At 41.9% G+C, this 13515-nt stretch overlaps 1 protein-coding gene across 1 annotated transcript in view; it reads right to left on the bottom strand.

Annotated features, from left to right (window-relative positions):
* Positions 1–4974: 4974 nt before the first annotated feature.
* The window catches only part of LOC122552928 (dynein light chain Tctex-type 1-like), a 63864-nt gene continuing 55323 nt past the window's right edge, over positions 4975–13515 (bottom strand). Inside the window, exons 4-5 of the mRNA XM_087991728.1 lie at positions 10003–10080; positions 4975–5293 (exon numbers count right to left, since the gene is read on the bottom strand). Coding sequence (XP_087847854.1) covers positions 5223–5293; positions 10003–10080 — 149 coding nt within the window. The 3' untranslated portion in view covers positions 4975–5222. The remainder of the gene's footprint in view (positions 5294–10002; positions 10081–13515) is intronic.

A 13515-nucleotide genomic window follows, 5' to 3' on the forward strand; every position in this document is an offset into this window, starting at 1 on the left:
TGTATCTATACGTATATTTTTCAAAATTTCCAGCACATCCTCCTCCTTAATATCAATCTATACGAGCATATCTACCTGTTTCATGCTGTCCTCACAAATGGCAAAGTCCCTCTCATTAGTGAATACTGAAGTTAAGTATTCATTTGGGACCTCCCTCATCTCCTCTGACTCTAGGCACAAGTTCCACCTACCATCCCTGATCAGTGCCGCCCTCCCCCCAAACACCCCCACCTCCCACCACTACCCCACACTGGCCATTCTCTGGCCACCTAGTATAGAACGCTTTGGGGTTTTCCTTAATCCTAGCTGCTAAACCTTTATCACCTCCCTTAAAGCTCTTCTAAGTCCATTCTTCAGTTCCTTCCTGGCTACCTTGTAACCTTCTAAAGCCCTGTCTGATCCTTGCTTCCTCAACCTTAAGTAAGCTCCCTTCTTCCTCTTGATTAGGTGTTCCACATCTCTTGTCATCCAAGGTTCCTTCACTCTACCACCCCTTTATTATCTCAGCTGGATAAACCTATCCAGCGCTCACAGCAAGTGCTTCCTAAACAAGCTGCACATTTCTAACTTTATAACAGAAATTCACATCTTATAGCAGCTAGTTAAAACCAATTGTCTTTTGTGTTTATTGGGACAATGGAGAATACATGAAAAACAGAATTTAAGCAGTTCTTAGAGATAAGGAAATCTGGGACAGACCACCAGGAATATAACCAGTAAGTTTGGAATGAGATCATAGGAACCTGGGACTGTCCATAGGAATGTCCATCATTGATTAGGTGTCTCACAGGATTGGGTGTATGGAATAAGAGGGAAGGACATAGTGACCACACTGTATGTGATTATTGTAACACAATGTATATAAAAATGCTGTATTTCATTGTAAAAATCAGAGTGTGTCATCGATCCCTCTTCCAATCTGAGCCAAAATTTAAGGGAATAATTGTGCTCTCACATCAAGGCCAGATTCAGGGAAGATCCTTTGGCCCTCTCCCTGCATTAACCAGTTATTGCTTGAATAAAAGTCTGCCACTTACATCCTGCTTCCCTCCTAAGTCTTCATCACCATTCATAAGGGATTCAGGATCCAATTGGATACACTATTGGCTTAATGGCAGGAGACAGAGAGTGGTGGTGGAGGATTGCTTTTCAGACTGGAGGCCTGTCACCAGCAGAATTCTGTAGGGATTCATGCTGGGTCCTCTTTTGTTTGTCATTTGCATAAATGATTTGGATAAGAATATAGAAGCATGTTTGGTAAGTTTGTGGATTACACCAACTCAGGCGACTGACTGTGTGGAGTTTGCACATTCTCCCCGTGTCTGCGTGGGTTTCCTCCGGGTGCTCCGGTTTCCTCCCACAGTCCAAAGATGTGCAGGTCAGGTGAATTGGCCATGCTAAATTGCCTGTAGTGTTAGGTAAAGGGGTAAATGTACGGGAATGGATGGGTTATGCTTCGGCGGGTCGGTGTGGACTTGTTGGGCCGAAGGGCCTGTTTCCACACTGTAAGTAATCTAATCTAATCTAAAATTGGAGGAATAGTAGATAGTGAAGAAGTTTTTCTAAGATAACTAAGGATCTTGATCATAAGGGTCAATGGGCTAAACAAATGCAATCTGGATAAATGTCAGGTATTGCATTTTGGTACAACAAACAAGGGTAGGGTTTATACAATTAATAGTAGGACCTTAGATAATATTATAGAACCTAAGGATGCAGGTACATTTTTCTTTGAAGTTTGTGTCACACATAGACAGAGTGGTTAAAAGGCATTTGGCATGCTTGCCTTCATTGCTCAATCCTTTGAATGTAGGAATTGAGAAGTCACGTTGAAGTTGTACAGGATATTGGTGAGGGTTTTTCTGGAATACTTCGTCCAGTTCTGATTGCCCAGTTATAGGAAGGATATTATTAAGCTGGAGAGGGTTCAGAAGATCTTTACCAGGATGTTGCCAGGTATGGAAGGTTTAAGTTGTAAAGGAAGGCTGGGACATTTTTCCACTGGAGCTTAGGAGGTTGAGAAGGCAACCTTATGGAAGTTCACAAAATAATGAAGAGTATAGATAGAGTTAATGGTCATTGTCTTTTCTCTAGGATGGGGATTTCAAGACTAGGGGGCACATTTTTAAGGTCTGAGGAGAGAGATTTAAGAAAGACGTGAGGGATTTTTTTTTACACAGAGGATGGTTCTCATATGGAATGAACTTCCTGAGGAAGTGGTGGATGTGGGTTTAAAAGAAGTTTGGATAAGTTCACGAACAGGAAAGGTTTGGAGGAATATGGGTCAGGAGCAGGAGGTGGGACTAGTTTAGTTTGGAATTATGTTTGGCATGGACTGGTTGGACCGAATGGTCTGTTTCCATGCTGTATGACTCTTTGCCATTCTTATACCCTTTATCAAGTTTTTTTAAAAATCGGCCTGATTTTTCCATTGTTGTCAAGCTCAGGGAAAAGCGACATCAACAGCACGAACAGTACCACTATGATTGGTTTTTTCGTACAGCAGGGAGGGTCCAAGATACAGAACTGGCTCAAAGGTAGAAGACAGAAGGTGGTGGTGGAGGGTTGTTTTTCAGACTGGAGGCCTGACCAATGGAGTGCCACAAGGATCGGTGCTGTGTCACTTCTTTTCGTCATTTATATAACTGAGTTGGATGTGAGCATAAGAGGTACAATTTTGCAGATTTTGGACCAATATTGGAGGTGCAGTGGACAGAGAAGAAAGTTACTTCAGATTACAAATGGATCTTGATCAGATGGGCCAATGGGCTGAGATGTGGCAGATAGAGTTTAATTTAGATAAATGTGAGGTGCTGCATTTTGGGAAGGCGAATCTTAGCAAGACTTATACACTTAATGGTAAGGTCCTGGGGAGTGTTGCCGAACAAAGAGACCTTGGAGTGCAGGTAGATAGGATAATGAAGAAGGTGTTTGGTATGCTTTCCTTTATTAGTCAGAGTATTGAGTACAGGAGTTGGGAGGTCATGTTGTGGCTGTACAAGACATTGGTTAGGCCACTGTTGGAATATTGCTTGCAATTCTGGTCTCCTTCCTATTGGAAAGACGTTGTGAAAATTGAAAGAGTTCAGAAAAGATTTGCAAGAATGTTGCCAGGGTTGGAGAATTTGAGCAAAAGGGAGAGGCTGAATAAGCTGGAGCTGTTTTCCATGGTGCATTGGAGGCTGAGGGATAACGTTATAGAGGTTTATAAAATCCTGAGGGGCATGGATAGAATAAATAGACAAAGTCTTCTCCCTGAGGTGGGGGAGTCCAGAACTAGAGGGCATAGGTTTAGGTTGAGAGGGGAAAGATATAAAAGAGACCTGAAGGGCAATTTTTCACACAGAGGGTGGTGAAATGAGCTGCCAGAGGAAGTGGTAGAGATTAGTACAATTGCAATATTTAAAAGACATTTGGATGGGTGTATGAATGGGAAGGGTTAGGAGGGATATGGGCTGGGTGCTAGAAGGTGGGACTAGATTGGGTTAGGATATCTGGTCAGCATGGACGGGTTGGACCGAAGAGTCTGTTTCCATGCTGTACATCCCAATGACTCTTTGACTCTACGGTGTAGGTGTGGAGTATCCTTTGATAACCTTCCTCACTATCCACAATTCCACCAATTTTTGTGTCATCTGCAAATGCACTAATCAATTTGCAAGCTTACTAATCTGTAATCAGGGATGGAGCAATTTTTAGCAATGAAGAGGGAGTGGAAAAGCTCAGGTTGTTTTCTACAGAGAAAGCGAGGACTGAAGATGCTGGAGATCAGAGTCGAAGAGTGTGGTGCTGGAAAAGCACAGCCAGTCAGGCAGTATCAGAGGAGCAGGAGAGTCAACGTTTCGGGCATAAGTCCTTCATCAAGAATGAGACTTGTGGGCCAAGGAGGCTGCGAGATAAATGGGAGGGGGTGGGGCTGGGGGGTAAGGCAGCTGGGAAAAAGCCCCAAAGCTTTTCAGCCTCTTTGATCCAAAGCATCTGTCAGAAATTTATCTATTCTTCCACACACGTCATCTACTGCATCCATTGCACCTGATGTGGTCTCCTCTACATTGGAGAGACAGGACGCCAATCGTTTCAGAGAAAATCTCTGGGACACCCGCACTAAGCAGCCCTACTGCCCTGTGGCTAAACACTTTAACTCTTCGTCCCACTCCGCCAAGGACAAGAGGTCCTGGACATCTTCCATCACCAAATCCTAACCACCCGACACCTGGAGAAAGAACGCTTCATCTTCCGCCTTGGGACCTTGAACCACATGGGATCAATGTAGATTTCACCAGGTTCCCAATTCCCCTCCCCCAACCTTATCCCAGTCCCAACTTTCCAACTCGGCACCATCCTCTTGAATAGTCCTAACTATCCATCTCCCTTCCCATCTATCTGCTCCATACTCCTCTCTGATCTATCACTTTCACCCCCATCTTCACTTACCTATCTTATTTCCAGCTGCCCGCCACCAGCCCCGCCTCCTCCCATTTATTATCTCTCAGTCCCTTTGGCCCAGAAGCTTCATTCCTGGTGAAGGGCTTGTGCCCAACTCTCCTGCTCCTCGGATGCTGCCTGACTGGCTGTGCTTTTCCAGCACCACAATCTTCGACTCTGTTTTCTATGGAACAGAGAAAGCTGACAGCGGCCTGATGAGATGTATAAGATTACAAGAGGCATGGACAGGGTGAATAGGAAGCTTCTCTCCTTAGTTGAAGAGTCAATTTTAAAGGTGAAAGGATGTTTAGAGGGGATTTGAGAAAATTTCATTCAGAGGGTGGTGAAAATCTGGAATGAATTGTTTGGGAGGGTGATTGAGGTGGGAATCCTCATAACCTTAAAAAAGTACTTGGATGAGCACTTGAAGTGTAATAACCCATGGGCCAAGTGCTGGAAACTGGACTGATGCAAATTTAGAATCATTTTCTTTCAGTGATTCTAGTCCAAGTATATCAAACCTTGAATAATGAAAAACAAGTATAAATTGGACATTTCGCATTTATTTAAAAACTTCCAACAATAAAACAATGTTGTACATTGTATTTATTTTTTTAGCAGTATAGTTTAAACCAATGCCACATCAAACTGCACCAAAACAAAACATTGAACTGAGATACTGCACTGTACAGTAAAGGAACATATACTAACTGTAGTTCAGTTTGCTGAGGATGTTGTACCATAGTAGTGTTTCACATATACAAGTTTGAGGAAGAGGTCTGGTAGCATTCTAGGTTTTAGATGCCTAGCCCAAAGACGCTGACTATACAAAACATCGTCTTATTCTCCCATCTCACAGTGCAGCTTCCTGAAAACAAGTAAGAGAGGAGGTGAAAATTCTTTTATTGCAAGGATCATACAAGTAGAAGCAATTTAAAGTAGAACTAGTCAATACACTACAAATTTGACAAGAATTTTTGTTTTTCTCTAAATACACCATGCAGCAATTGCAGAAAGGAGCCTGTCTTGATTTAGCACTTGCACGTGCAATGATCTAATCACAAGGTAATCCTAGATTTGCTCTTACTCCATATTCATTGCAATTCTACAGTCAAGCAACTGGCATTAAGTCAGACTCTCATCCTATAAGCACCTTGAGTAGTGAACTCTTCCAACCTACTGCAACTACATTTCATATTTTAATTATTAAATACGTTAAGGATCAATAAACAGCATAACATATAATCATACATTAGATATACCAAAGCTATTTCATAGTTTTCATACAAAACAGATGCATGTGTGTACTGATGCTCACAGATACATAATAAACAGAGAATCCAGCTATTTTTATTCATTGCGTGGGGATTGCTGGCAATGCCAGCATTTGTTGCCCTTTAAGTGATTGGCTCTTCAGGCCATTTCTGAGGGCAGTTGAAGGTCAGCCACGTTTCTGTGGATCTGAAGGCACATGAATGCCAAAACAGGTAAGAACATAGGATTTCCTTCCCTAGAGTAGATTAGTGAACCAAATGTGTCAACAATCGACAATTAGAATAGCTTTTTTAATTCTAGATTTTATAAAATACACATTTCACTGTGGCATACAGGGATTTGAACATATTTGTAAAGCATTGTCAGGAATGGAGAGGAACTTGCACAGGAGAGGCAAAAAATTCAAGATCTACGTGGGTATGATCTCTCTGAACTATTTTTCCCCTGCGAAGACATCTAAGATGCATGTGTGGTAGTAACTTTTGAAACCAGAATGGCTTTGGCATGGATGCTCAGAGTGGCTGCGCAGCTTAGAGGCAACAGTACACAATAGGTTTCAAGGGCATAGGCAGAACTAAGAAACAAATTTTATGAATGGACTATGAGGAGTTAGATGCTATACTGAAAATAAACACAAGACAAAATTCTTTATCTAAATGTGTGCAATATTCATAACAAGACTCATGAATTAATGGGCCAAATAGAAATGAAAGGGAATAAAATGACAACAGATGCGGTTGCACCAGTGTAAAAATGCTATCTTTTAATTTTTTCTGTGTTTTTCATTGTGTGGACTGAAATGGGAAAAGACTGATTTCAAAATACAAAGGTTGTTGAAGAAAATCAAGTTACCCGACACTCATTTAAATGTTGCTTACATAGCTGCAGGTGGGGTAGGAGGTCTGCATGTTTTAGTTACAGACGAATTGGAACTAAAGGACTGGATTTGTTCAGTAAGTCACTGATTGATATATGGGCAAGTGACCAGTTACTGATAATAAAGGGCGGAGGTGGGTACTGCAGATGCTGGAGATTAGAGTCAAGAGTAAAGTGGTGCTGGAAAAGCACAGCAGGTTAGGCAGCATCCGAGGAGCAGGAAAATCGATGTTTCAGTCAAAAGCCCTTCATCATTGATAACAAAGGACTCCTGTCTGCCAACAATTATCTGATTGATTCCCTGGTAGCAGAATAGCTTGGGAATCGTGAATATCTTGGTAAAGTAAATCAGACCTTTGGAATTGAAAGAGCTATGTTTCTGCTCCATATTAAAAAGCATCACAAGCCTGAAAATAGCCAGTTTATTTTCCCTCATCCATTGCTGTAGCTGTTATTTTAATTATAAATCCTTATAAGTATGAACTAGTGTCTCCTATAAACAAGTGAAAGTATTTGGAGAAGGAAGATCAAAAAACAGCATTCTGATCGGCACAAGAACTATTTAGGTAAACATGGGATTTCAGGGCAGAGGGAGAAGGAAAGAAGTTTGGATTTTCCAAGAGATAAAATAAAGTAATAAAGTCTCTAGGAGATGTTTGGATAATAGAACAGAGTGGATGGAAGACAAATTTATTGATTGAACAAAGAAAAATGGAGAAACAAGTTATGTGCAGGACACAGAACCTGTAAAAGAATATAGTTAGGTTAAGTGAATGGGTAAATACTAGGCAGATGGAGTATTTGAGAAAATGAGATTGCCCACTTCTGAAAGAACAGAAAAACAAAATATTAATTCAGTGGAGAGAGACTACATAATGCTGCAAGACGAAGGATGTTCTTGCGTTTGAATAAACAAAAATGCGGTAACAGTGAATAATTAGGAATGCAAATTATATTTTGCCCTTTATGGGAAAGGAGAGTCATTGAGTCACAGACATGTACAGCACTGAAACCGACCCTTCAGTCCAACCCATCCATGTTGACCAGATATCCCCACCCAAACTAGTCGCACCTGCCAGCACCTGGCCCATATCCCTCCAAACACTTCGTATTCATATACCCATCCAAATGCCTCTTAAATGTTGCAATTGTACCAGCCTCCACCACTTCCTCTGGCAGCTCATTCCATAGACGTACCACCCTCTGTGAGAAAACGTTGCCCCTTAGGTCTCTTTTATATCTTTCCCCTCACACCCGAAACCTATGCCCTCTAGTTCTGGACTCCCCCACCCGAGGGAAGAGACTTTGTCTATTTATCCTATCTATGCCCCTCATGATTTTGTAAATCTCTATAAGGTCACCCCTCAGCCTGTGACGCTCCAGGGAAAACAGCTTCAGCCTATTCAACCTCTCCCTATACCTCAAACCCTTCAACCCTGGCAATGTCCTTGTAAATCTTTTCTGAACCCTTTCAAGTTTCACAACATCTTTCCGATAGGAGGGAGACTAGAATTGCATGCAATATTCCAACAGTGGCCTAACCAATATCCTGTATAACTGCAACATAACCTCCCAACCCCTGTACTCAATACTCTGACTAATAAAGGAAAGCATACCAAACGCCTTCTTCACTATCCTATCTGCCTGCGACTCTACTTTCAAGGAGCTATGAACCTGCACTCCTAGGTCTCTTTGTTCAGCAACACACCCTAGGACCTTACTATTAAGTATATAAGTCTTGCTAAGATTCGCCTTCCCAAAATGCAGCACCTCAAATTTATCTAAATCAAACTCTATCTGCCACATCTCAGCTTATTGGCCCATCTGATCAAGATCCTTTTGTAATCTGAGGTAACCTTCTTCGCTGTCCATTACACCTCCAATTTTAGTGTCATTTGCAAACTTACTAACTATACCTCTTACGCTCACATTCAAATCATTTATATAAATGATGAAAATTAGTGGACCCAGCACCGAGCCTTGGGGCACTCCACTGGTCACAGGCCTCCAGTCTGAAAAACAACCCTCCACCAGCACCTTGTCTTCTACCTTTGAGCCAGTTCTGTCTCCAAATGGTTAGTTTTCCCTATATTCCATGAGATCTAACCTTGTTAACCAGTTTCCCATGGGGAACCTTGTCGAACGCCTTACTGAAGTCCATATAGATCACGTCTACCTCTCTGCCCTCATCAATCCTCTTTGTTACTTATTTTAAAAATCCAATCAATGAATATAAAAGTAATGTAGTCTTGCAATGCTATTAGTGAGGAGAAAGTGAGGGTTGCAGATGCTGGAAATCAGAGTCAAGAGTGTGGTGCTGGAAAAGCACAGCAGATCAGGCAGCATCCAAGGAGCATCAGAATCGATGTTTCAGGCAAAAGCCCTTCAACCTGACCTGCTGTGCTTTTCCAGCACCACATTCTCGACTGCTATTAGTGAGACCACACCGAAAGCATGGAATACAGTTTTGTTCTCTTTATTTGTTCTCTAACTGCATTTTAGAGAAGATTCATTAGGTTAATTCCTGGGTCATGTTCCCCCCAATTATTTTTTCTGCTGTGCAGACATCCAAGGGTCTGTGTATAGCAGTAATTTCTGCATTTGAAATTGAGCCATGGTGGCTCAAAGGTTAATTGCAGAGTCTCTCCATGTCTGCATGGGTTTCCTCCCACAATCCAAAGATGTGAGGGTTAGGTGGATTGGTAATGCTAAATTGCCCATATTGGCCAGGGATGTATAGGTTAAATGGAAATGCAATGTTACAGGGGATAGGATAGGAGGGAATGAGGTCCAGCTGGGATGCTTTGCAGAGGGTTGGTGTAGGCACAATGGGCCTAATCTCCTGCTTCCACACTGTCAGGATTCTATGATTCTAGCATGCCAATCACCATCCACAAGACCACTGAGATGCACAGCTTAGCGGAATGCTGTTTATGGGACAAAGGTTTTATGTGGAAAAGTTGAGGTCGGGTCAATAATAACTGTAGTTTAGAAGAATAATTTGTGATATGATTCAAACACAGAAGATTCTGAGGGGACTTGATTCAAGGTTGGTGCTGAGAGGAAGCTGCCTTCATGGGATAAACAACCATTAGCATTGTTTTATAATAAAGGGTCTCCCATTCCAAACAGGCACTGGCCAAATTTTCTTGAATGGTGGAGCAGGCTTGAGGGCCAAATTGTTTTCCCCTTCTATTTCTATGAACTAGATGCTGAATTTCAAATACAGTTCAACTCGCTCACTTTGTGACAAATCAATGTTGGATGCGAAAAGGAATAGAAGGTGGAAATACTCAGTAATTTCATTTACACAGCATGTTCTGTTGAAACATTTCAAAGCACTATAACAAAATCATTATGTTCCAAAAATGTATACTAGGTAAACAGCAGATTCTATTTAACTAGATTTACTCAGATAATACTCACCATCAGCATTATTATCCCAGTAACAGGAACTAGCTGTGTGCAAACCAGCACCATTCTTTTGCATTATTACAGAGGTCACTGAAGGAAAATTCAAATTAAGTTGAGTTAACATCCAAAATGTTAAAAACATTGTTCACATTTGGAAAAGATCTAGGACACCACAATATTTAGCAATTACTGCACTATTTTATGGTCGCAATTTAACATCTTTCCAACAGGTTCGATAAAAAAAATGACAAAACAACATAATTGCAAGCAATCAAGTTAAAATTGTTAAAGAAGCTGTTTTAAGTCTGTCCAAGAGAAAGGCTGCAGTAGTGACTATAGTGGATTCTTTCTTGATTATATGTTTTTGGAGATAAGTCTCTTGATTAAACTTAAAATATAAGCCATAACTATTAATTTAAGCTGGGGCAGTGTTTGTGGAGGAATAGGATGGTGTTATTTTCTGGGTCTGTAGACTGTGAAGGAGCAAAAATGGCCTTTGCAGTGATATGTACTTCTTGTCAGATGTGGGAGTTTAAAGAGAGTTTAAGGGTTACTGCAGATTATATCTGCCATAAATGCTGTTGGATGCGAAACTTATCAGATCGAATGGATCGGCTGGAGAGACAGTTAGAAGCGATGAGGAATTTGCAACAGCAACAGTATGTGATGGATGGTAGTTATAGGAAGGGGGGAAAGTCTCAGATACAGTCACATAGATGGGTTAACTCCAGGAAGGGTGAAAGAGGTCGGCACCTAGGGCAGGAGTCTTTTGTGGATATACCCATTTCAAACAGGTATGCTGTTTTGGAAAATGTAGGGGGTGATGGATTCTCAGGGGAATGTAGCACGAACAGCCAAGTTTCTAGTATTGAGACTGGCTCTAATGCAACGTTGACTTCTAAGAGATCAATTGTGATAGGGGATTCTGTAGTCAGAGGTACAGACAGACGTTTCTGTGGCCAGCACAGAAAAAACAGAATGGTGTGTTGTTTCCCTGGTGCCAGGATCAAGGATGTCTCAGAGAGGGTGCAGAATGTTCTCACGGGGGAGAGGGGCCAGCAGGAGGTAATTGTCCACATTGGAACCAACGACATTGGAAGGGAAAAGGTTGAGACTCTGAAGGGAGATTACAGAGAGTTAGGCAGAAATTTAAAAAGGAGGTCCTCAAGGGTAGTAATATCTGGATTACTCCCAGTGCTACGAGCTAGTGAGGGCAGAAATAGTAGGATAGAGCAGATGAATGCATGGCTGAGGAGCTGGTGTATGGGAGAAGGATTCACATTTTTGGATCATTGGAATCTCTTTTGGGGTAGAAGTGACCTGTACAAGAAGGATGGATTGCACCTAAATTGGAAGGGGACTAATATACTAGCAGGGAAATTTGCTAGAATTGCTCAGGAGGATTTAAACTAGTAAGGTGGGGGGGTGGGAGCCAGGGAGATAGTGAGGAAAGATATCGATCTGAGACGGGTACAGCTGAGAACAGAAGTGAGTCAAACAGTCAGGGCAGGCAGGGACAAGGTAGGACTAACAAATTAAACTGCATTTATTTCAATGCAAGGGGCCTAACAGGGAAGGCAGATGAACTCAAGGCATGGTTAGGAACATGGGACTGGGATATCATAGCAATTACGGAAACATGGCTCAGGGATGGGCAGGACTGGCAGCTTAATGTTCCAGAATACAAATGCTACAGGAAGGATAGAAAGGGAGGCAAGAGTGGAGGGAGAGTGGCATTTTTGATAAGGGATAGCATTACAGCTGTGCTGAGGGAGGATATTCCCGGAAATACATCCAGGGAAGTTATTTGAGTGGAACTGAGAAATAAGAAAGGGATGATCACCTTATTGGGATTGTATTATAGACCCCCAATTGTCAGAGGGAAATTGAGAAACAAACTTGTAAGGAGATCTCAGCTATCTGTAAGAATAATAGGGTAGTTATGGTATGGAATTTTAACTTTCCAAAACAATGACTGGGACTGCCATAGTTTTAAAGGTTTAGATGGGAGAAGAATTTCTTAAGTGTGTACAAGACAATTTTTTGATTCAGTATGTGGACGTACCTACTAGAGAAGGTGCAAAACGTGACCTACTCTTGGGAAATAAGGCAGGGCAGGTGACTGAGGTGTCAGTGGGGGAGCACTTTGGGGCCAGCGGCCATAATTCTATTCATTTTAAAATAGTGATGGAAAAGGATAGACCAGATTTAAAAGTTGAAGTCCTAAATTGAAGGCCAATTTTGACGGTATTAGGCAAGAACTTTTGAAAGCTGATTGGAGGCAGATGTTCGCAGGTAAAGGGACGGCTGGAAAATGTGAAGCCTTCAGAAATGAGATAACGAGAATCCAGAGAAAGTATATTCCTGTCAGGGTGAAAGGGAAGGCTGGTAGGTATAGGGAATGCTGGATGACTAAAGATATTAAGGGTTTGGTTAAAAAAAAAGAAGGAAGCATGTGTCAGGTACAGACATGATAGATCGAGTGAATCCTTAGAAGAGTATAAAGAAAGATACTTAAGTGGGAAATCAGGAGGGAAAAACGGGGACATGAGATAGCTTTGGCAAATAGAATTAAGGAGAATCCAAAGGGTTTTTACAAAGATATTAAGAACAAAAGGGTAACTAGGGAGAGAAGATGGGCCCCTCAAAGATCAGCAAGGCAGCCTTTGTGTGGAGCCACAGAAAATGGGGGAGATACTAAATGAAAAAAAGTTTGCATCAGTATTTACTGTGGAAAAGGATATGGAAGATATAGACTGTAGGGAAATAGATGGTGATATCTTGCAAAATGTCCAGATTACAGAGGAGGAAGTGCTGGATGTCTTGAAACGGTTAAAGGTGGATAAATCCCCAGGACCTGATCAGGTGTACCCGAGAACTCTGTGGGAAGCTACAGAAGTGATTGCTGGGCCTCTTGCTGAGATATTTGTATCATCGATAGTCACAGGTGAGGTGCTGGAAGACTGGAGGTTGGCAAACGTGGTGCTACTGTTTAAGAAGGGTGGTAAGGACAAGTCAGGGAACAATAGACCAGTGAGCCTGACGTCAGTGGTGGGCAAGTTGTTGGAGGGAATGTACATGTATTTGGAAAGGCAAGGACTGATTAGAGATAGTCAACATGGCTTTGTGCATGGGAAATCATGTCTCACAAACTTGATTGCGTTTTCTGAAGAAGTAACGAAGAGGATTGATGAGGGCAGAGCAGTGGATGTGATCTATATGGATTTCAGTAAGGCATTCGACAAGGGTCCCCATGGGAGACTGGTTAGCAAGGTTAGATCTCATGGAATACAGGGAGAACTAGCCATTTGGATACAGAACTGGCTCAAAGGTAGAAGACAGAGGGTGGAGGTGGAGGGTTGATTTTCAGACTGGAGGCCTGTGACCAGTGGAGTGCCACAAGGATCGGTGCTGGGCCCTCTACTTTTTGTAATTTACCTAAATGATTTGGATGCAAGTATAAGAGGTACAGTTAGTAAGTTTGCAGATAACACCAAAATTGCAGGTGTAGTAGACAGCGAAGTG

The sequence above is a fragment of the Chiloscyllium plagiosum genome, unplaced genomic scaffold (assembly GCF_037043375.1).
Source record: "Chiloscyllium plagiosum isolate Xiang-an unplaced genomic scaffold, Cpla_swu_hap1 HiC_scaffold_10, whole genome shotgun sequence".
Classification (NCBI taxonomy): domain Eukaryota; kingdom Metazoa; phylum Chordata; class Chondrichthyes; order Orectolobiformes; family Hemiscylliidae; genus Chiloscyllium; species Chiloscyllium plagiosum.